This window comes from Mastomys coucha, unplaced genomic scaffold (assembly GCF_008632895.1).
Source record: "Mastomys coucha isolate ucsf_1 unplaced genomic scaffold, UCSF_Mcou_1 pScaffold6, whole genome shotgun sequence".
Classification (NCBI taxonomy): Eukaryota; Metazoa; Chordata; class Mammalia; order Rodentia; family Muridae; genus Mastomys; species Mastomys coucha.
This window is the reverse complement of record NW_022196912.1, coordinates 98,271,058-98,291,600: the sequence shown is the minus strand read 5'-3', so window position 1 is coordinate 98,291,600 and position 20,543 is coordinate 98,271,058. Positions and strand designations below refer to the sequence as shown.

The following is a 20,543-nucleotide window of genomic DNA, read 5'->3' as shown; positions in this document are numbered from 1 at the left end:
TAAAAGGAGATTTATTTTCACATTGAATTGTGTGTATATGTATGTGTGTGGGAGGGGGGATATGTGCACATGAGTGGAGTGCACGTGGAGACCAGAAGAGGGCGTCAGATCCCTAAAGCTGGAGTTGCAGGTAGTTGTGAGTCACCCTATGTAAGCTCTGGACTCTGAATGAGAGCAGTGCACTACCTAACCACTGAGCCACCTCTCTAGCACTTTAATTACTTTCTTTATCTGCCTCCACCTCCACTAGAACCAAATGCCAATGTACTAGAGGTTAAGCTGCAATATAGGAATTTGGAGTTGGGGAAAACACATCCCGTGACATTAATTTGTTTCCAACTTTGAGGGTTCAAGCTTTTAATGTGACAGACCCTTGTTTTCTCACCTCCTGTTGCCATCTGGGCAGAATCTGGGAAGCAGGGCTGGAGGAGGAGGATGCTCCGCTCTTTCTGCACCAGATCCTGAGTCTCTGTGACACTCAGCTCTCTGCCTGCCCTTTGGGAGAGCTTTCCTTTTCTATCAGGGAGGAAAGCCTGTGTGGACTGAGGTGGCTGGCCATTCCCTCTTTCCCCTTCCCCTTCTCTGACCTAAGTGTCTAGGAAGTCACGAGGAGCAGTTAGCTGTTACCTTCCACCAAGAAGAGGCCAGAAGTAATCTTTGGTTTTAGGTGTTATCTGGAAAGCAGAGATTAGTGGCCTTCTCGCCAAAGTGTCTCTTTGCTTTCTTTCCCACTCCTGCAGTGCCAGCCTACCTAGCTCTTGCATTTCTTCAATGGCTGGCATCCTATTTTATACTGTTCAAATAGCTTTTCCTTTGTGTTGTATCTGCCCCAGTTCTCCTGTAGTGTCCCATAGCCAGCAGCGTTTGTGCACACACGTGCATATATGTATATACATGTGCAAAGCCTTGGCAGGGACAGTAAGTGGAAGGAGGCAGTCCCCTTCCCGTTCCTGAGGTCCCCTCTGGCTAGGCTTCTGTGGCCAGCACGGACATTCTTTGTTCTTTCAACCAGGATCTTGAATGCAAAATTATCAGTGGGTGTCTGTGTCTTCCTTAGGGGTCCCTGGGAAACCCCGTGGGCTTGCTTGGTAAAGAGACTGTGCCTTTTGTTTTCCAGTAGGGAGCCTTGTCCTATGCTTGCCTCTATCCATCTGTGGGCTTATGGGTAAGCAACACACCCCAGTGCATCCTTGTCTGCTTTCCTTTCTCACCTTGCTGATGAGCTACCAGCTTCTCACAAAGCATTGTACGACTGGCCAAAGAACAGCCGTATCTGGGCTCATCTAAGTCCTCCTCACACACAGACAGTTCCAGAATCCTCAGAAACACCATTAGTTTTACTTGATTTTTTTTTTTTTTTTTTGGTGGTATTTTCTCACAACTTCATCCCTGAGAACTCCATGACCAGCCCTAATTTCATGCTCAGGGACGTGGATGCAGCAGATAAGCTCTTGGTGTCTAGAGATACCATCTTCCCCTAGGCCCAGTTTCTCTGAACAAACCCCGTGGCAGTTGCTCGCCCTGGCTTCTGTGGGCCACACACATACCACTGATTTGCTCGCTGCTCTGAATGTGCGCTCCATTTGCTCCCACCATTCTCCTGTGAGCACTAATTGCTGGCATCATTAATACCCAGTTATTAGCTGCTCTCACTGTTTGGGGCTTGGAGTGGGCTCCCATCCATACTGCCCCTCAATGCCACTGGGGTTGTGTGGTGAACTGAATGTGACAGCTCAGCAGCATTCTGAGGGCTCAGCTCAGACCCCCAGCCAGGCTTCCAGACTGAGGGAGGGAGGGAGGCAGAAGAGCTTAATCCTGGAGACTGATGCTCCCTCTGAGAAGGTCTGGATGCTGGCAATGCATGAGTAGAGCTTCAAGGTGACCCAAGCTGGTGTCATCGGAAAAGAGCCCCACAGATACAGGAGTGTGCAGGGCCACAGGCAACGAGTCCACACCACCCATTGCTATAGGCCATTGTGACCTTTTAACTTTGGTACTCCCGCTGTCCCTTGCTCTCTCCCTTTCGCCTATGTCCTCAGCAGAGCCCATGGCTCATCCCCATACCTGCCACTCCTTGACTGAAAGGGTGGAGTGGCCAGCTAGAGCCAGCACTGACCTTCCTTTCCTCAGCCCTTGCTGCTCTGACATGCTAGCTTAGCAGTTAGCCGTCACCCCTGCTGTCCTCCTGCCTCCCCGCCAACCCCAGAGGATGTGGTCGGTCTTGCCTTCGTTCCTCCCCGACTCTCTCGTTTTCTCCCGAGTGTCCATGTCTGTGTTTCTTTCCTATAGGTGTGCCTTCTCTGCTCTGTGCTTGAGGCTCTCTGTCCTGAGGACAGATGGCATTTCTGATGGGGCTTCTTCCTTTGGACTGCTGCCCTTCTGCCCAGATGAGGCTGGGTTTGTTTGTTTTTTTTTCCTCAGTTTTTCTTGCCACCTTTATCTCTGCCTATAGCTATGGGTACACCTGAATGGAAAGGGAGGAGTCAGGACTGCGAGTGCACCACTCAGACGCACTCCATTGTAACTCCTTCAGAGCAACTTTAGTTAGCAGGATTAGGGTTCAAAATTTCAACAACCCGGACCCACAATTTTAAGTCTTAAAAAAAATCCTTTTAGCTTTCTCTGGACAATTGGAATCTACTATAGACATTGTTTTTAGGATACTTTTTAGGGTAGGAATGAGATCAAAGTCTTGGATTTAAGCATAAAAAAAAACAGTGTAAATAAATTAGTGCTGTTCATTCATTCATTCATTCATTTCATCCATCAGTAGCATGTAACTATCCACCAATCATCCATCCATCCATCCATCCATCCATCCATCCATCCATCCATCCATCTGCCCATCTATCCACTCATGCATCCACCACCCACTCATGTGTCCACCCACCCACTCATGCAGCCACCAACCCACTCATGTGTCCACCTACCCACCCACTCATGCATCTATCCATCCCCTAGTTTGGCGCATATGTAGTGAATGTTGCCTAAGGATTGAGACTGAGAGGCAGAGGTGTGCAAGAGTCAGCCTCATCTCTGAGGAGCTCACAGTCTCGGGTGGGAGTGTGCAGTGGGTCATGAATGAAGGATGAGCTTGCCTAAGGCTCAGCGTCACTGTGTGTACTCCAGTTCGTGAGGCAGGGGTGCTGTTGGTAGGACACTGGCCTTGCTTGTTGACTCACTGGACATGGAAATTCTCAGGCTCTACCAGCAGAGAGTCCAAGGGTAGGAACCAGCGTGAAGGGTATTCTGGTCTATGCTAAAACTTAAGGACCACTGCCCTGTGAGGTTTTGAAACGGTTCACGAAGGAGGATATGTTCAGGCCTTGAAAAGCAAGGAAGAGTATTGAGGAGGGAGTAGACCTCCCTGGTTTCAAAGTGAATGCATATGAATGAAGGGAAAGAGGCCCGTGATGGCATGGTATATTCCATACAGTCAATAGCAGCCAGGTCTCATGACAGTATTGAATTCAGGGCTGAATGAGACAGGACACCACATTGGAGGCATCTTCAATGCAGAGTTTTTATTCTATGGGAACTATCAGAGCCGTTCCTTGAAGGAAAGAGAGGACTTATTTAAAAAAAAAAAACCTTTTTATTTAATAGCATAAATAAATATATGCTTTCAAACTAAACTTGGAGTTCTTAAGAGGGAATTTTTTTTTTTTTAAGTACTGTTCTACAAAATTTATCTCATTTGTTTTTCAGGCCCATGTAATTGAGATTGGGATGTCCTAGGTCCCTGGAGGTCAGACTCCTGTGCAGTGGTCACATGTTGGTTCAGGGTTAAGCTTCCCTTTTTGTCATTCTTAAGAAGAAAATGCCCAGAGCCAGTGCCGCCGTTGAGGGCAGGGCATACTTTGTAGAACTGTAAGGGGAGAGTGGAATTGATTAAGGGGAATGTCTGCTGATTAGATAATCTGGAAATTAGTCTGATAATGTGCAAATTATCTAAGAGCAAGTGCATGATGTCATTGCCACACCGCTGGGAAAAGTCTAGCAGATGTTTGTCTTCCGGCACGCTTGTCCTCTGTTGTAGGCCCAGGGGCAGCTAGCACAGACTTTGGGAGGTGAAGAACATCTTAGAAGTGTGCTTGGAAATCTTGGGTATCTCTGAAAGGTGTGTGAAAAGCTAGAAAAACTCACTTGGCCCACTACTTAGTGAGCGTGGTACTAGTATGTAAGCCTTGGCTGCAGGGGCGACAAGACAGAGCCAGATGCACAGCCCTTTCCGAGGAGGCCATCCACTTCTCAGTCTCCTGCTTTCCCAAACAGCAAATCTGAAAACCAGCAACAGCCGGGTATGGTGGCATGCCTTTAATCCCAACACTTGGGAGGCAGAGGCAGGCAGATTTCTGAGTTCAAGGCCAACTAGGTCTACAGAGTGAGTTCCAGGACAGCCAGGGCTACACAGAGAAACCCTGTCTCAAAAAAACAAAACAAAACAAAACAAAACAAAAACAAAAACAAACAAACAAAAACAAAAACAAAAAAAGAAAAGAAAAGAAAACCAGCAACAGACGTTCTTCCAATGAGTTATGATCTAAATGGTTTGCAGGCCACAAAGCAAGAAGCCTGAGGGGTTTCTTGGCCTGTGGAGATGTAGGTACCTGGATGAAGAAATTTTTCAGTCGTGTGGCTGAGTGGATAGTGATGCTTCAGAAGTGTCCAGGGTGTGATCTATGACCTACTCACCCGGCTCCCCACTGCTCTGTGGATGTGGGCCCACTACCGACATCTCCCTCCCTTTAGTTATCTCATCTGTAACAGGGAAGAACCCACCCTGGCCTCATGGACTTGCTGTGCCTTTTCAATGAGACAAAAGGGTATGGGATTGGCACTAAGCCTCTGCTCACTGTGAGTAGTCATGTCCCATCCCTGTCCTATTTGGACCAGCAGAGCGTGTCTGTGACTACAATCAGCTAATGTGGGTCAGGGATTCCATTTGAGGCAGTGTGAGGGGCCTGTATGACACTGATGCTAACTGCCCCTGAGGACTCATTGGCATCCATGGAAATGATCAGAGCCTGACCTGACCTGCATATTCTTTGCTAAATCTTAGACATGGCACTGATTCTTTTGTCCAAGCAGAACCCAAGTATCTATGAAGTCCTCGCTTTATATGTACCCCGTTGTAGGAATATGTATAACCAGGCCTCCCTTTGGGACAACATATAGTCATTATCCTTGGAAAACGTCTAGAGTAACCAGGAATAGGATGGATGCATGAAACCTGGGGAGAGAAAGAAGTGGCCTGGACTCCAGCCAAGGGCACCCTCTCCTATTCATGGAGTCATTTTCCGGAGGCTGACTATCCAATTGCTGACTCCGTGTCTGAGCCTCTCTGGTTTCTCACACACTTCTGCCATAATTATATAGGATGCTCAGGATTGAGGAGTTCTACAGGCTGACCAGTACTGGTGACAGCAACAGCACGTGCTCTAGCCTATCTCGAGTGTTGCCGGGGAGGTGTTCAGACCGCTGTGCTGAGCTCATTCACTGTGACAATCACCCTATAAAGTAGGTGCCCAGAAGCACATGAGGACCAGGGGACATTCCCGTGGATATGGCATGAATGTGGCTTTGTGAGTTTATTTATGTTTCTTGGGAAAGCTTATTTATTTAGGGCTTTGATTTTCCTCCTTGTTTCACTAGAAATGAAGTGGTTTTGCACGCAGGCGAGGAGAGAGGGAAGGAAATGATGGAAAATCTATTAGGTGTCTGGCAGTTTTCACACATCATCTCATGTAATGCTCACAAGTCCAAGTGGCATGTGTGAGAATTCTCATTTTACAGGGGAGAAAATGGAGGCTCAGAAAGGTCTGAGTAACTTGTCTCAATGTAGTCAGCAAGTTGAAAGCTGAGCTGGGCTTAGATACCATTCAGCTCTGTCAGGACGATGGAATCCCAAGAGATGGATCCCAGGCCTGAGCTCCTGGGTCTTTCTTATGCAGCTACTGACAATGTCCCTCTTAACCTATTAGCTCACTGCCAACTGCATCTTATTACACTGGTTTTTCAGGAGAGACAAATGTATTGACAGACCATGTCTTTGTTAGCTTAGGCTGCCTATTAGTTTGTGTCTTAGTTAGGTTCCTATTGTAGTGATAAAACACCAGGCCAAAAAGAATTTAGGGAGGAGATGGCTTATTTAACCTTACAGTTTTAGTTAACAGTCCATTGATGAGGGAAACCACTGCAAGAACTCAGGCAGGGCAGGAGCCCGAAGGCAGGAACTGAAGCAGGGGCCATGAAGGAATGGCTTGTTCCTTTTGGCTTGCTCATCCTTCTTTCTTATAATGCCCAGGACCAACAGCCCAGGGGTGGCACTGCCCACAGTGATCTAGGCCTTCCCAGATCAGTCAGCAATTAAGAAAATGCACCAAAGGCTTACCCACAGGCCAATTTGGTGGAAGCCTTTTTCTCAATTTAGATTCCCTCTTCCAAAATGACTGTAACTTGTGTCAATTAGACACAAAAACTAGCCAGTACAGTTTGCTTTCTGTTGATGTGGTGAAAGAAATACTGGCTAAAACCAACTTGGAGAAGAAAGGGTTTATTTTAGTTTGCAAGTTCAAGACCATCCTCGAGGATGATGCCAAGGCAGAAACTCAAGGAAACACTTGAAACAGAGACTATGGAGGAATGCTGCTTACTGGCTAGTACCTTCTGATTTGCTTGGCTATCTTTCTTGTGCAATCCATACATTCCTGCCTAGGGATGATACTACCCACAGTGGACTGGGCTCTTCTATATGAATTACCAGTCAAGAAAATGCCTTACAGGTAGGTATGCTCACAGGTCAATCTCACAGAGGCAAATCCTCAACTAAGGGTTCCTCTTTTCAAGTGTGTCAAACTGATAACCAAGATTAACCAACCATCAAAGACTGCCAAAACAGAATTCTAGGCTGAATGGCTTACACAACAGAGTTGACTTCTCATCATGCTAGAGATAGAAGTCCAAGATGGAGATGACAGCAGAGTTGGTGGCATCCTGTTAGGATGTCATCCTAGGCATAGATCAGTCACCCTCTTGTTGTTCTCACACAACTTCTCCTCTATGTGTACAGAAAGAGAGAAAGACAACTCTCTGGTCTCTTATCCACAGTCCCATTGTGATGGACCTATCTTCACAACCTCATCAAACCTATTTACCTTCTAAAGACTCTGGTTCCAAATGATGTCACACTGGGCATAGGGCTTCACCATAAGCTCTGGAGAACGTGGGGACACACCTGGATTCACACCAGACACTTCTAGTTCCTAAAGCTCTTTGATGACTTGTTGCTATTTGTGGTGGTCTTATGGACCTCACACTTCACCTTACAAAGTCTCAGTGAGTCTGTAGTCTATAAGCAAGTGTATTAGTCAGGGTTTTCTAGAGTCACAGAACTTATGGGTAGTCTCTATATAGTAAAGGAATTTGTTGATGACTTACAGTCTGTAGTCCAACTCCCAACAATGGTCAGCAGCAGCTGTGAATGGAAGTCCAAGGATCTAGCAGTTGCTCAGTCCCACAAGGCAAGCAGGAGAAGAAGAGAGAGTAAATCTTCCTTCTTCCAATGTTCTTATGTAGGTCTCTAGCAGAAGGTGTGGCTCAGATTAAAGGTGTGTGCCACCATGCCTTTAATCCCAGATGACCTTGAACTCAGAGATCTCCCTGTCTTAATCTTCTGGGATTCATAGCCACTATGCCTCAAGATCTCCATGCCAAGATCCAGGTCAGAAACTTGTATCTCAGCCTCTAGATTGGATCACAGATGAGCCCTCCAATTCTGGATTGTAGTTCATTCCAGTTAGTCAAGTTGACAGCCAGGAATAGCAACTACAACAGGTATTAGTTTAGTTAAAAAAAAAAAATTCCAATATCACACTAGTTAGTAATTTTCCTGAACCATTCTCTCACCCTTTTTAAGCCCCCCTTTTAACTTATTTTTTTAAAAAAAATAATGCTTTATGCCAATGATGGAAATTTTAGATTGCATCTTTGGTTATTATTTTTATCAACCCCCATATCAGATGCCCATCTCCTCCTCTCCATCTCCTGGCCACCCCTGGCTTCTGCATGTGTCACTACAATGCTCTACTCCTCTGTCCTCCAGCCCACTTCTTGCCTTGTATAGCCTATTCTCCACAGAGCTGCCAGATTTCTTTTTTCATTTTTATTTATTATATTTCTATGTGCATTGGTGTTTTGCCTGCACGTGTGTCTGTGTGAGGGTGTTGGATTCCCTGGAATAATTTTGAGGTGCCATGTGGGTGCTGGGAATTGAACCCAGGTCCTCCAAAAGAACTGCTAGTGCTCTTAACCACAGAGCCACCTCTCCAGCGTTCCCCAGAATGTTCTTGTAAAGGGCCAAAGCAGATCATAGCATACTGTGCTCACATGTGTGCACAGTCTGAACTTCTTGTACAAGGCCCTCACTCTGGCTTCTTAGAGTATGGTAAGAGATATCAGCACCACCTGGGACCATGGTGACCTGGCTCAGCCAATAAACCTCAGGAAACTCCTGGTCAAAGGCCAACCTTGAAGGCTGGCCATCTTACCAGCCCTCTTACTGGGGAGCTCATAAGAGATGAGTTTTCAGGCCCTTCCCTAGCTCTTTGAATTCCAATTTGAATTTTAATGGACTCCCAAAGTGATTTTCACTTACTTTATAATTTTACTTTCTTTGTACATGGGAGTGGTGCATGCTGAAGCACACATATGTGGAGGTCATAGGATAATTTGTATGTGTGTGTGTGTGTGTGTGTGTGTGTGTGTGTGTGTGTGTGTGAGGGTCTCTTTATCCATCATATGGGTCCTAGAGTTCAAACTCAGGTTTCAGATTTGGTGGTAGATACCTTTAACTACTGAGCCCTTTGTTAACCTCCCCAGGTGACTTTCATTACAGAATTTGAGAAACCCTGCTTTATAAAATCATGTACTATACATAGGTCTTGGCTATATATACATCTATATAATGCTAGACTTTTGGACTTGGGTTTCCTGGAGGCATGGTTGTATGTTGTGGGAAGGTGTATTTGGTGGGCAAGCCAAGGATTACACTGCCTAGGTTCAGAGCCAAGATGGTCATTAACTTTGCCTTGGACAGTGGCTTTACCTGCTTGTACCTCGGGCATTATCTATGTAAAATTCTAACATCGGGAATGTTGCCTTATAGCTATGATGTAGACATAGTGAGCTAAGGCACTAGAAAGCACCGTGTCAGCAGAAAATGTGTGTGGCATAAGGCGGTAGAGCTGCAACATGTCCCACGAGAGCTCTGTGTGCTATTTTAGATCTGAAGTGTTCCTTCAAGACCCATGTGTTGAAGGCCTAGTCCTCCGCCCACAGGGCTCTTGAGGAATGATCAAATCTTTAGAGGAGGGTAGACATAGTGGGAGGAAGGGAGGTCATGGGGGGGTACCTTTAAAAGGGATATTGTGACCCTTGCTACTTCCTGTCTCACTTTGCTTCCTGGCTGCCACGGGTTGAATAGGTCTCCTCCGTCATATCCCCCTGTCCCAGCCATAATGAATTATGCTACTACAGGCCTAAAGTAACCAGCAGTGAGACCTGGGATCCTCCTGTCTCTGCCTCTCAGCATCAGGATCACAGGTGCACACTGTGCTCAGCTTTCCCCGTGAGTGCTGGCCTCCCCACGCTTGTACATAGCTGTTTTACCCACTATGCCATCTCCCTAGCCCTCCTCTTTGTGTTTTGATGTCAGATCTCTCACTGTCCTGGAACTCTTGGATTAGGCTGGTCTGGCTGTCCAACGAGCCCCACAGATCTACCTGTGTTTGTCTCCCCAGTGCTGGGATTACAAATATGCATCGCCACATCTAAGTTTTTGACGTGGGTTCTGGAAGTCGTAAGTCAGGTCCTCATGCTCATTGACTGAGGTGTTTCCCCTGTCCCAATTTCCCTCAGTACTCTGTCATATGCAGCAAACCCATCTGGCTCCCATCACCCGCCTCCTTCCCTGCCCTCTGGGTGTATCATCTTGTTTGGTTGTATCACCATGCTCAGGTGTTGCTGCCTATCGGTCTCCTAGTCTCTTGGTCTTTTCCTAATGCCTAGGTCTGAAGCATGAGGCTCAGCCTTTTTCTTTTCCTTTAAATACTCTATTTTTAGTCATTTGGACACAGACAATATGAGTTCTTTTGCAGACTGAGTTCAGAGGTGGCAATGGTGGGGAGATCACCCTGGCCTGGCCCATCTCCTCCATGAAAAGACTTCTGTGAATATGTGCGTATGCTTTCACTGTTTATTATCAGCCCAGTGACAATCTTATGTGCCAGGTGCTAGGAACACAGAGAAGAAAGACGGTGCTCCTGCCCTCAGGGAGCTCCTGGCTAATTGGGAGAGAGACACAAACATGAAAGAATGAAAGCCAGCATCCCTTTGGGTTGGGATAAATTCTCCCTCCTGCCTTTTCTTCTACACAATTCTAATCCTCGGGCAATAGACATAAAAGGACATTAAATAGTCCTCTAACTAACACGTTGCTTGCAGTGCTAGACAGGTGTGTGCAGTGGTTCCTAGGGACTTTCCTCTGTGTGCTGAGGCTGCCTGAGAGATGCCATCCTTCCAACTCTGCCTTTAACTCCTCAGCACCTTGTGTCCAGCTTCCCTGTGGCGTGGGCTGCCTTGCAGTACACTTTGTCTCTTGTTGTCCTTGACGATCCAGAGCGTGGTGATTTATCAGGCTCATCCATAAACTTGAAGACTTATTAAATCAGCCCCAGTCCTTCCCTTCTCCATACAGACTGATCTCAGTACTATGATTGTTCTACACTGGCATCCCATCCCCAGCCTTCCCTTCCCCTCACGCTGTTGTTCTCAGTGGTTGATGGCCAAGAGGCAGGGGAAGAGGACTCTTGATGGCCCAACAGTCCTGTGGTGAGCAGACCTTGGTGTCCATGTCCCAGAGGAGCTCCTGGATCTCGTCTCCATGCATACAGGGTGAAAGGCATTGTTTACCTTCTTCCTGGATCCCAGAAGCAGGGCCTGATTGCTGTGAGGTGGCCACGGACCAGCCTGAATGAAATCCCAACACTTTTATTCCTTGGATCTGTGGGATTTATTTTTTCATCAATTCTAGGGACGCAGTGAGAAAGGTGGCAGGCCTTGGGGATAATTTATATGAGTAAACACGTAAGGAGTCGGGTGAGCGCAAGCATGAGAATTAAGGCCATTTATCGAGGCTTTGATGCTCAGCTTGCCCTCTGGTCCAGCCTTCCTCACAGTCTTGATCACACCACTTTTAACCCTCTCCTGGCTCTGTTCCACACCGGGCTGCTTCTGTCTCTGCCCAGCTTCCTTCCCTTCCCTGTCTGCTGCTTGCTTCTCTGCCCCTCCCGCAGCCCTCATTAAAGGCTGGGAGAAGGTAGTGGATGTGGCAGTGGCCTCCAGCTGAGGCCTGCTCACTGATTCTGAAGGGAAGGCACATTGGCTTATGCCTTCCCTCCTCACCCTCCCTGTCTCCAAAGCTGCTTCCTCCGGCCTGTCTTGTCCACTGTGTCTACCATGGCCAGCCCAAGGCAGCCTTTCTGCACGTCCTCTGTCCCACTCCCCTTTTCTTTACTCTATCTTCTAAAGATGCGCCGCACAGCCAAGTGGTACCAGGCTAACATGCTTTACACTTGAGAGATGGAGTAATAACAGGTGGCAAGAGCAGAGGCTGCTGGAGCCCAGGATTCCGGTTGCCATGGAAACATGTCAGACCTGTAGAGGGACACAGGAACTGTCAGCCATGGAGGGTAGTGGGGGAACAAGCAATAGGGGTTAGGAGAGGCACATGTTTTCCTGGAGGGCTCTGCTTATGGCTCCCCATTTTTTGCAGGTGCTATACACCCCATCCAAGCTGGCTCTGGACAAACAGCTGCAGGATGGGGGCTGGAGCTTGTGAGCTTAGTGGACACTGAGCATGTCCTCATGCTTGCGCCCAGCAGGTCCTGGCAGGCAGCCTGAGCATCTGCTCCAGTATGGGAAGCCATGCCTTTGTGCATGTGCCAGGAAGAAGCATCAACTTCTGGCCTGCTTCCTTTTTTCCCAGGACACCTGGGATATGGTTCTAATCTCTCCAGGAGAGAGGTGACTGCTGGTAGCCTGATTGTCCCACCAGTCATTGTGTTCATGAGTGACAGGTAACATTGCAGCAGGGGTGACATCAACAGGAGGGAAAGAAGCCCTGTCACGGATTTGGGGCTTTGTTTTCCATAGATAGGAAACGTAATTTAACCATTAGGTCCTGTAGCATACTAATGTCCCCTCGCATGGCTGCTCTCACTTCTCTGAGTGTGGTGGCTAGACCCTTGGAACTTTGGTCCACCCCATCTTTCAATCCGTACTTCCCACTGGTTCATAAGAACCAGTAGCATATGCTGGACATGTCAGATAGACACTTGTTTCTTTTCCTTTGTTTTGCTTTGAGTTTTTTGAGCACCCACTCTCACTTCTGTTCTCTCCCTGCATCTATTCATGAGCTTTGTTCCTGATCTCTATTTGTTTTCTTTTCCTTTGAGATTTTCTTGAGAGTTGTCTCTCCCAGGTAAATTCCAGAACTCTCAAGGCTCACTTTCTTTTCTCGGCAGCCTCCCTGTTTCTCTTCTATAATCTCAGTCATGAACATCAATCAACAGTAAAGCAAATCCATCCTTGTGGACACTGCCATCAAGACATCACCAGGGTCTTTGTCCTCCCCACTGTCTTAGTCTACAAAGTGAGACTCAATTTCCCATATGCAGAAGTAGAAACTCTATTTAAAACCTACTTGCAAGGTCTGGGCAAGCCCCTTATTTATAGTAAAAATCCTTTAATAGCAATCTCATGTATGGTGCCCGGAAATTGCCTGTGGCTAGGTCAGGCTATAGGCCACTGCAGCCATAGTGTGAGCTATGACTTAATGCTCTTCACCACGAGTCTCTGGAGTTCTCCAGGGAAGAGTCTTCAGAGAGTCACCCGGGACAGATTACATTAAAGTTCAAAAGGAGTCTCTGCTTTTATCAGGCCAATTGGAATAATTTTTATCATCTCGAGCTTTATAATTAATATATTGAGTGACTCAAATAGACTCAAAAGAGATTTATGAAATGCTTGGTGTACACAGTATAGCCAGAAAGTGTTTGCTTCCAGACTTTCTAGGAGGCTGAGAAATGTGAATTTCTGGGCATATAGGCACCTGGGGATGAAACCCATCTTCTCTTTTATAACTGAGACCTTAATCTTTTTGCACTTTGGTTACCTCATCTTTCAAACAACTCCTACTTCACATAGATGCTGTAGGAACCAGTGCAATAATATTCACCTGGCATCTAGCAGATAGGTCTAGCCTCTGCATAGCTGTGCAGTCGATATCTGCTTCTCTTCCTTCTTAGCCAGCCACTGAGTCACAGGGAGGCTAAGTGGCTAAATGTGACCTGGTATCACTCTGAAGAGGTAGTGAGTTCTGTTTTTATGCCTTTTGGAATGGTTGTGCGAGCCAGGCTTTCATTGCTCTGGTAAATACCTCAGAGAAATGATCCAAAGGAGGAAAGATTTATTTTGGTTCAAAATTTCAGAGGTTTTGATCAAAAGCAGCTAGGGGTTATGATGAGGCAGGGCCTCATGGCAGAGAAGACATAGTGGAGCAGAGCTCCCTACTTCAGATGATCGGGAAGCAGAGGAGCCTAACAGGAAGGTGCCAGGGCCTTGACACCCTCAGGGACAGACCCGTTTTCTCCATTAAGGCTCCACCTTCACAGTTCCATGACCTCCCAGAAACCTATTTGGATTTTGAACATGTCATTGGATCAGATCATTGATTAGGTTAGAACCTGTATGGTCCAGTCATTCCCCTTAAAGTTCTACCTTGGAAAACTGCTGCCTTGGAATCCAAACCTTTTGACACACACTGTTTTGTACCAAACCAGAGTAGTTGTGTATATTAGTTTTCCAGCAATTCAGGACCTCCAGCTACCCACTCTTGCTTACCATGGGAGCTGTTTGTGAGCCCATCTTTTTGGACATGGACTGTCTCTCTGAGGAGTTAAGAAATAAACCAAAAGCAATGAGAGATTGCTCGGCCACCGGGAAAGCTGGTGCCATGCTCGGTGCACAGGAGGATGGTCCCAGGTGCATCATACGATACCTGCTTATACTTTTGTCACCATTTAAAAGCCATCCATCCCACAAAACATTGGTCACCATTTCCAGTCCACAAACCAGTACTGCAGGTGGCCCGGCAGTGAATCTATCTGAAGGAATGGATCATTATGTGTGACTGGATGAAGCAGCTGTTCACGTTTTTCCAAGATATGTAACAGTGATACCAACATAGTATGATTGGTCATTGCTGGTGGGGAGTAAGGAGGATCCACGGACACACCGTGCTCCCCAACCAATCCTGAATATCAAAAAGCATAAAGAGAACCAATGTGCATGCTATTAGCCCGTACTTTGTCATTTTTCTGGGCTGGAAGGATGCAGCCTATTACAGCAAGAAGAGAGACCTCAACCAAAGTTAAAACATAGCTATTACTGCCCCCTCTCCCCTCCCCTGCCTCATGGTGCTCTAGCGCTGAGCTACACCCCTCCATCAAGGTCACTTTCAAAGCTGGACCGTTGCTAAAGCAACACTGCATCCCTCACCTCCTCTTATCACAATTGTACATACCAAGGTCTATCTTCCTCACTCCCTTATACACGACATTTTATCTTTTGATATACACAGGGGTGCTGCTGTGACCCCATGCCCGCAGGACCCTCTTCAAAACCAGGATCCCATGCGTGCCAGACAAGCATCCTACTAATGAGTTATATACCTAGCCCTCTTACGATTATTTTATCTTAAATTTTGAGAGAGGGTACCATGAGTTGCCCAGGCTGGCTTTTGACTCCCCTTGGCAAGCCTTGAACTTGTGACTCTTCAGTCCCCATCTCCCAAGTTTATTGGGATGACAGGCCTGTATCACCAGCTCTGACTTGGAGTTCTCAATTCAACAGATTATTCTACCCATGCTCCCTTTTGTGACTACTGTAAAGAATAGTCTGGAAGTTATTAGTCTCTGTGTTTTTCCCTCTTTATATATCATCAGGGGATACAGTGGATTGAAGGCATTTAGATTTTTTTTTTTTTTTTTTTGGTGGTGGAAGTATGTTGAGAACAGGGAAGAAATCTGATATTACAGGTAGTCTGTGTATGTATAGGAGAAAGCCTGGGACCTGGGGACTTTTTTGGCATAGTGTATATGGGATTTTTTTTTTCTTGCATGTGAGCAGTTACTCAGATGTAATTATCACTGCACACTTTGTATCTGGTTCACTCGGTTGTGAAACTTGACATGTCACCTTAATATTATCCACCTCTTACTTATTTTTACTACTTAATAGACTTCAGTGTATCTCTCAAAGGGGAAGCTTATTTGCTTAAACATACTTAGATTTTTTTTTCTCTAGAAAGTATTGAAATTGGAGAAGAGGGCAGTTGAAGAGAAAGGCAGAGAGGGCAGAGAGCACTTGGGCAAAGCATACTTCAAGGCAAATGCCCAGGCCTTGGGTGAGCATCCATAAAGCCACTCTGCTAGCTGTGCGGATACCTTTGAGATGCAGTTGACTATGGAAGGAAAGCCCATCCTCAAAAAGACCACAAAGGGTGGCCCATTCCTCTGCCTCCCCAAGCAGAGGATTGTCTGCCTCTTTGAAGATGGAAATCAATGACTTAGAAACTGATTAAACAATTCAAATATCAACTGATAAATGGATTAACCCTCTGTAATGTAATTCCACTAGCATTTGTCTTCCGCCTTCCCCAGGTAAGTTTTCTATTCCTGGAGGCAAAGCAAAGGCATGAAGGAAGTGAAAGCCAGAGGGAATCCTATTAAAGGGGGCGAATCTGTTTATCACTTACTGTCTGGCTACTATTTCTGCTCACATATCTGCTTCCTCTTCACAGATTCATACCCTTTGGGACCCTGATTATCAGCATTAGCCAGTGAATAATGAAAGATAGCAGCAGACACTGAGGATGCTAAGGAGGAGGAGACCTCCGTGGTTAACACCAACAGAGACTTTTCTTCTTAGTAGCGATCAGGGGGTGTGACTATCACTGAGAAGTGTGTGCATCAGAAAGAGGGGAATAAGAATATGGAAGCATTCTCCCATGTGAGGAATTTGTCCTAGGCTTTTCAACCAGCCCCTAGTAACTGGGAATAACTTTGCTCCTGAAAGGCATGTGTGCTATCACAGGGCTCTCTATTCAAGGTCACACCTGGAGACATTTCACTGCCTTTGTTTTGATGTTCAGCAGGGGTAGGTTATGGAGTTATTGTGTTCAGTTACTTGTGACGATCTTATGCTCATTCACTCACCACTGCATCCATCTCTGATGTGAGACTGAACCTAGTGCCTAGTCAGCCTGTGACCAGTTCAAATTCTGGGCATTTGGGGTCCTCAGATGAACTTATCCTAGTTGTTTTCCATTGACTGATGAGTCTGTACTTCTGAGAGTTGAGGGTGAGAACAGACACTTGTGTATACTCTGGGTCTCCAGCATGCTGCCTAGGAGTGACTAGCCACAGATACTGAATTAACACATCTTTCACAAAGGCTAGGCCTGAGTGTTGACTGTTCTCTCCCTCTGGTCCCAGTTCACAATTTCCATCTGACATTTTGGAGTCTGTACAGGATTAACAGAGGTTTACCTGACTAATAAGTAATAATTCATACCATTTCTGAGTAGTTTATTGAGAGATGGAATCAGAGAGGCAAGGATGTGTCTATAAAAACATTGAACTGGGAAAACTTTTAAAGATGAGATTCTGAAGGACTTGTAGGACGAGTACCATTAGACCAAAAGGATCAGTGAAGCAAAAGCAAATATTAAATCGTAGCCCAATGTCGCTGATATCACCAATCAGTAGTCTAGCCAAAGGTTGTAACAAACTTTTCCTTTCTCAGCTTTCTGTTCTTCCTGGAAGAGACTCTGCTATGCTCAAGTAGGAGAGCAGGTAGCACCTCAGTCTAAAATTGGAATTATTTCTCAATGTTTCCACAGCCCAGAAAGGACCAGATGGGACAGTCATTCCTAATAACTACTGTGACTTCTGCTTGGGGGGCTCCAACATGAACAAGAAGAGTGGAAGGCCTGAAGAACTGGTGTCCTGTGCTGACTGTGGACGCTCTGGTGAGTGTGGCCCCTTCCTGCATGGTGTGCTATGGACCTCTTCTCCCTGGATTGCTTGTCATCTCTCAGTGGTTGGGGGTTGGGGGGAGGATACCAGAAAAGTGATAATGACAATGACTTCAACAGGAAAGGTTTATTTTCCTGGTTTTCTTCTTTGGGTCTTAAGGACCGAAAACCATTCTCTGGGTCCCAGGGGGAAGGAAAGGGGGGAGGTCTGGCTTTTCCATGAGATGGACATAACATTGTATGTGCACTTGTGGTCCAAAGTAAGGTAGAACCGACATACGTGGAGACCCCAGGCAACATGCTATCTTGTACTAGATGATGACCATGCTTCAAAAAAAAAAAAAAAAAAAAAAAAAAAAAAAAAAAAAGGTGTTTGTTCTGTGGAAATACCTGGAACAACCCCAAAGTATGGAAACAGAGGAGTCACAGAAGCAGCCACATCCTGAGCGCCGTGGGGGCTCCTGTCTTCCAGCACAACCTTGCCACCACCATTGGCCGCTCACGCCATATTCCCACGTAGGACAGTACAGAGCTACATTCACATCAAGGAGTCGTGAGGGCAGGTATCCTTGGGAGCAGCCTGCAGTTGACCTTGCCTACTCTTTTCATCTTCAATCTATCCAAAGCCTAGAGTATCAAAAGGAGACGTCTCGTCCCTCCATTCTTAGAATGAGTTAGAGTCTTGCCTGTGGATTGAATTTCAGTTGTAGGTAAATCATTATTTTTGCCTGATCATGGTCAGTTGGTACGTCAACACCCTTCCTCCCACACCCCCAATTTTTTTCTACATCGTAATTAGAACGAAACGCAAGGTTTATTGCAGATACGATCTTCTGTTTCACCAGCTGCTTGCTGTAGACACTTAGGTTGGATGGTTGGGGCTAGCTTGGGAGGTCATCTCATCTTAAACCTTTTGATCCAGTGTTATTTTCAGCCCCAGTCCCAAGGGAAGGACTGAGGTGACCTCATTTTAGTGTTTTGCAGTGACTCAGTTCTGCCTGGTGTGTCCTTAAGTCTTCCCTTTAGCTCTTATGTGTTTTGAAGCTAAGGTTGTTTAGGGCTCTAGATAGCCTCGAGTGGTAAGGCAACAACTGGAAATGGACTTAGTGTCGACTGCGTAAGATCCTTTACATTGAATTCTCAAGGACCCTGCCTGGGAGTTCCTTTTGTGCAATTCTGACAATTCATTTATGGTCCAAGCGTGATTTGTAACATTGACCTTTTACTTGGAAGATATAACCCTGTGGTAGATGGCTCCGGTTTTTAGATTCTTATAAAGAAAATTAAACAAATGAACTTGCACCCGGTACTTTTTATTTATTGTTAAGATCAGGCAACCAAACCACATCAATTTTATCAGAAGCAAGGCCACTTGGTGGAGTGGTACACCAAGCAGGGTCTTGTGGGTTGCTGTAGGCCTTGGTGGGTTAGAAGGCAGCTTTAGGGTTCTCATTGTAAGCTGCTGGCATTTCCCCCTTTTCTTTCCAAAAAAGATGAGGTATTTTTCCTGATCCACAGACACCAGGAGTAGGATGTTATTTATTTATTTTTCTTTCTATAGAAGCCTCTCTTCTTACAACCTTTGCTTAGCATTCCTTTCCCTGGTTCTGTCTGCTCTGCGCTTCATGTGTCATTTTACAGTGCTGTAGATATTCTCACTGTAACCGCTGGGAAATAATTTGTAGGGTCATAATCCAACACCTGACTCTAGGGTTCTGGAATAATTAAAACAGTAAACACAGGCAGCCTTAGCCCATGGGGTGGGCTGCCAAGGCAGATGGGTGAATATATGTCTGGGGCCTTCCCAAGGTCCTTCCAGAGAATCGTATGGATTGAAAGAGTAGACTTCTGCTCATCTTACCCATTGCCTCTGTGTCCTGGGAGAAAGTGTCTTGTCTGACCCTTGCATGGAAGGGACCATCACTATGGTATTGGGTTCCAATAACGTATGAAAAGAATTTAAGCCTGAGTTTGATAGGAGTCAGGACATGTATTTCATTAAGGCTTTTAAAGCCCATTGTCACCTTTCAGTGTGTCTTGAGTTCAAGTGGACAGGGTGAACCCTCTAGAGTAGCTAAGACATGGACATGTTGAGTGGCCATGGTGTTTGAGATTGCAACCATTTCCTCCAGAGTTAAAGAAAGCAGGAAGTTCTGAACTACTACCAGGCTATCCAGCCGCTCTCTGCTTTTGGTACAAGTGAACTCCACGGCGTCAGGGGGCAATGGAAAGAGCTGTCAAAGAATGGGATTAGATGTGGGTACAAATAAAAATAAAATGGACGGGGGCTTAACCACTTTGAATGGGTTATCTGACAGTAATACCTTGGTAAAGCTGACTGTCAAAGTGACGGACGAACATTGTTCAAAGAAACGCCAACCGAAACTACAAAGAAATGCCAGCAAGGCTTTAAAACCGCCAAGCGAAAGCATTGTGTGGGGCAGGGCCGAGTGAGCGTGTGCCTCTGTACGAGCAGACCTAAGGAGATACCCTGCGTGTATCTGGATACATGTATCATGGTCGGGATGAGACCTTTTCTGGGAAGTGGAATCTTCCTGGAAATGTGTGCTTTGTCCTAAATCCCTGTCATCAGGTGATGTGCCCGGTTAGTCCCTTTTGGTCTAATGCTGGCTTATTATCTTGCTGTTAGGAATAACACTGTAGTGACATAATGAGAATATTAATGATGCTGTCTGTTGCTTAACCCATGTGCTGATATATTCATCATACATGTCAGCTCATTTGGGAGGAGAAGGCAGGAAGGAGAAGGAGGCAGCGGCTGCAGCACGTACCACGGAGGACTTATTCGGTTCCACATCAGAAAGTGACACCTCAACTTTCTACGGCTTTGATGAGGACGATTTGGAAGAGCCTCGCTCCTGTCGAGGACGCCGCAGTGGCCGGGGTTCACCCACAGCAGATAAAAAGGGCAGCTGCTGAGCGCATGGGACAGACTGTCTGGCCAATTAGCCGCCCCTCCCCCCCGCCTCTGGTCATTGTTCTAGTTCTGATATATATTTTTAAATGAAAGACAACTTGGGCATTTCCCTTTATCCTTGCCTTTTCCTTCTGCCTCCCACGTGTCCCTCCCCCTCCTAGCATCCTTCTATTTTGGGTACAACAGAAGCACAAACTACTGAGAACCAGGGAAGAGCAGGATGAGAATTCTCTGGGAAGCGATGGCATCATGGTGGGCTCTTATCCCTAGAAGTAGGAGGAATTAAGTGGATTTTCTTTTATGGGGGAGGGGGGAGGGCATCTTTTTGATGTGAGCAGAGTTGATTTCCTGTTTTCAAGAGAAGAGAAACACGAGGTTTGAAAACAAAGAACAAATAACGTTAACAATATTTATTTATAAATAACTAATATTAGACTCATGAAGGGA

At 46.1% G+C, this 20,543-nt stretch overlaps 1 protein-coding gene across 4 annotated transcripts in view; it reads left to right on the top strand.

Annotated features, from left to right (window-relative positions):
• The window catches only part of Dpf3 (double PHD fingers 3), a 285,974-nt gene that overhangs the window by 200,396 nt on the left and 65,035 nt on the right, over nt 1–20,543 (top strand). For 3 of the 4 annotated variants that reach the window (XM_031357677.1, XM_031357681.1, XM_031357678.1), the window contains exon 8: nt 17,024–17,152. In XM_031357677.1, the coding sequence (XP_031213537.1) occupies nt 17,024–17,152 (129 nt within the window). Of the gene's footprint in view, nt 1–17,023; nt 17,153–19,895; nt 20,202–20,543 lie in introns of those variants that run through there. The other variant, XM_031357679.1, reaches the window with a different exon arrangement.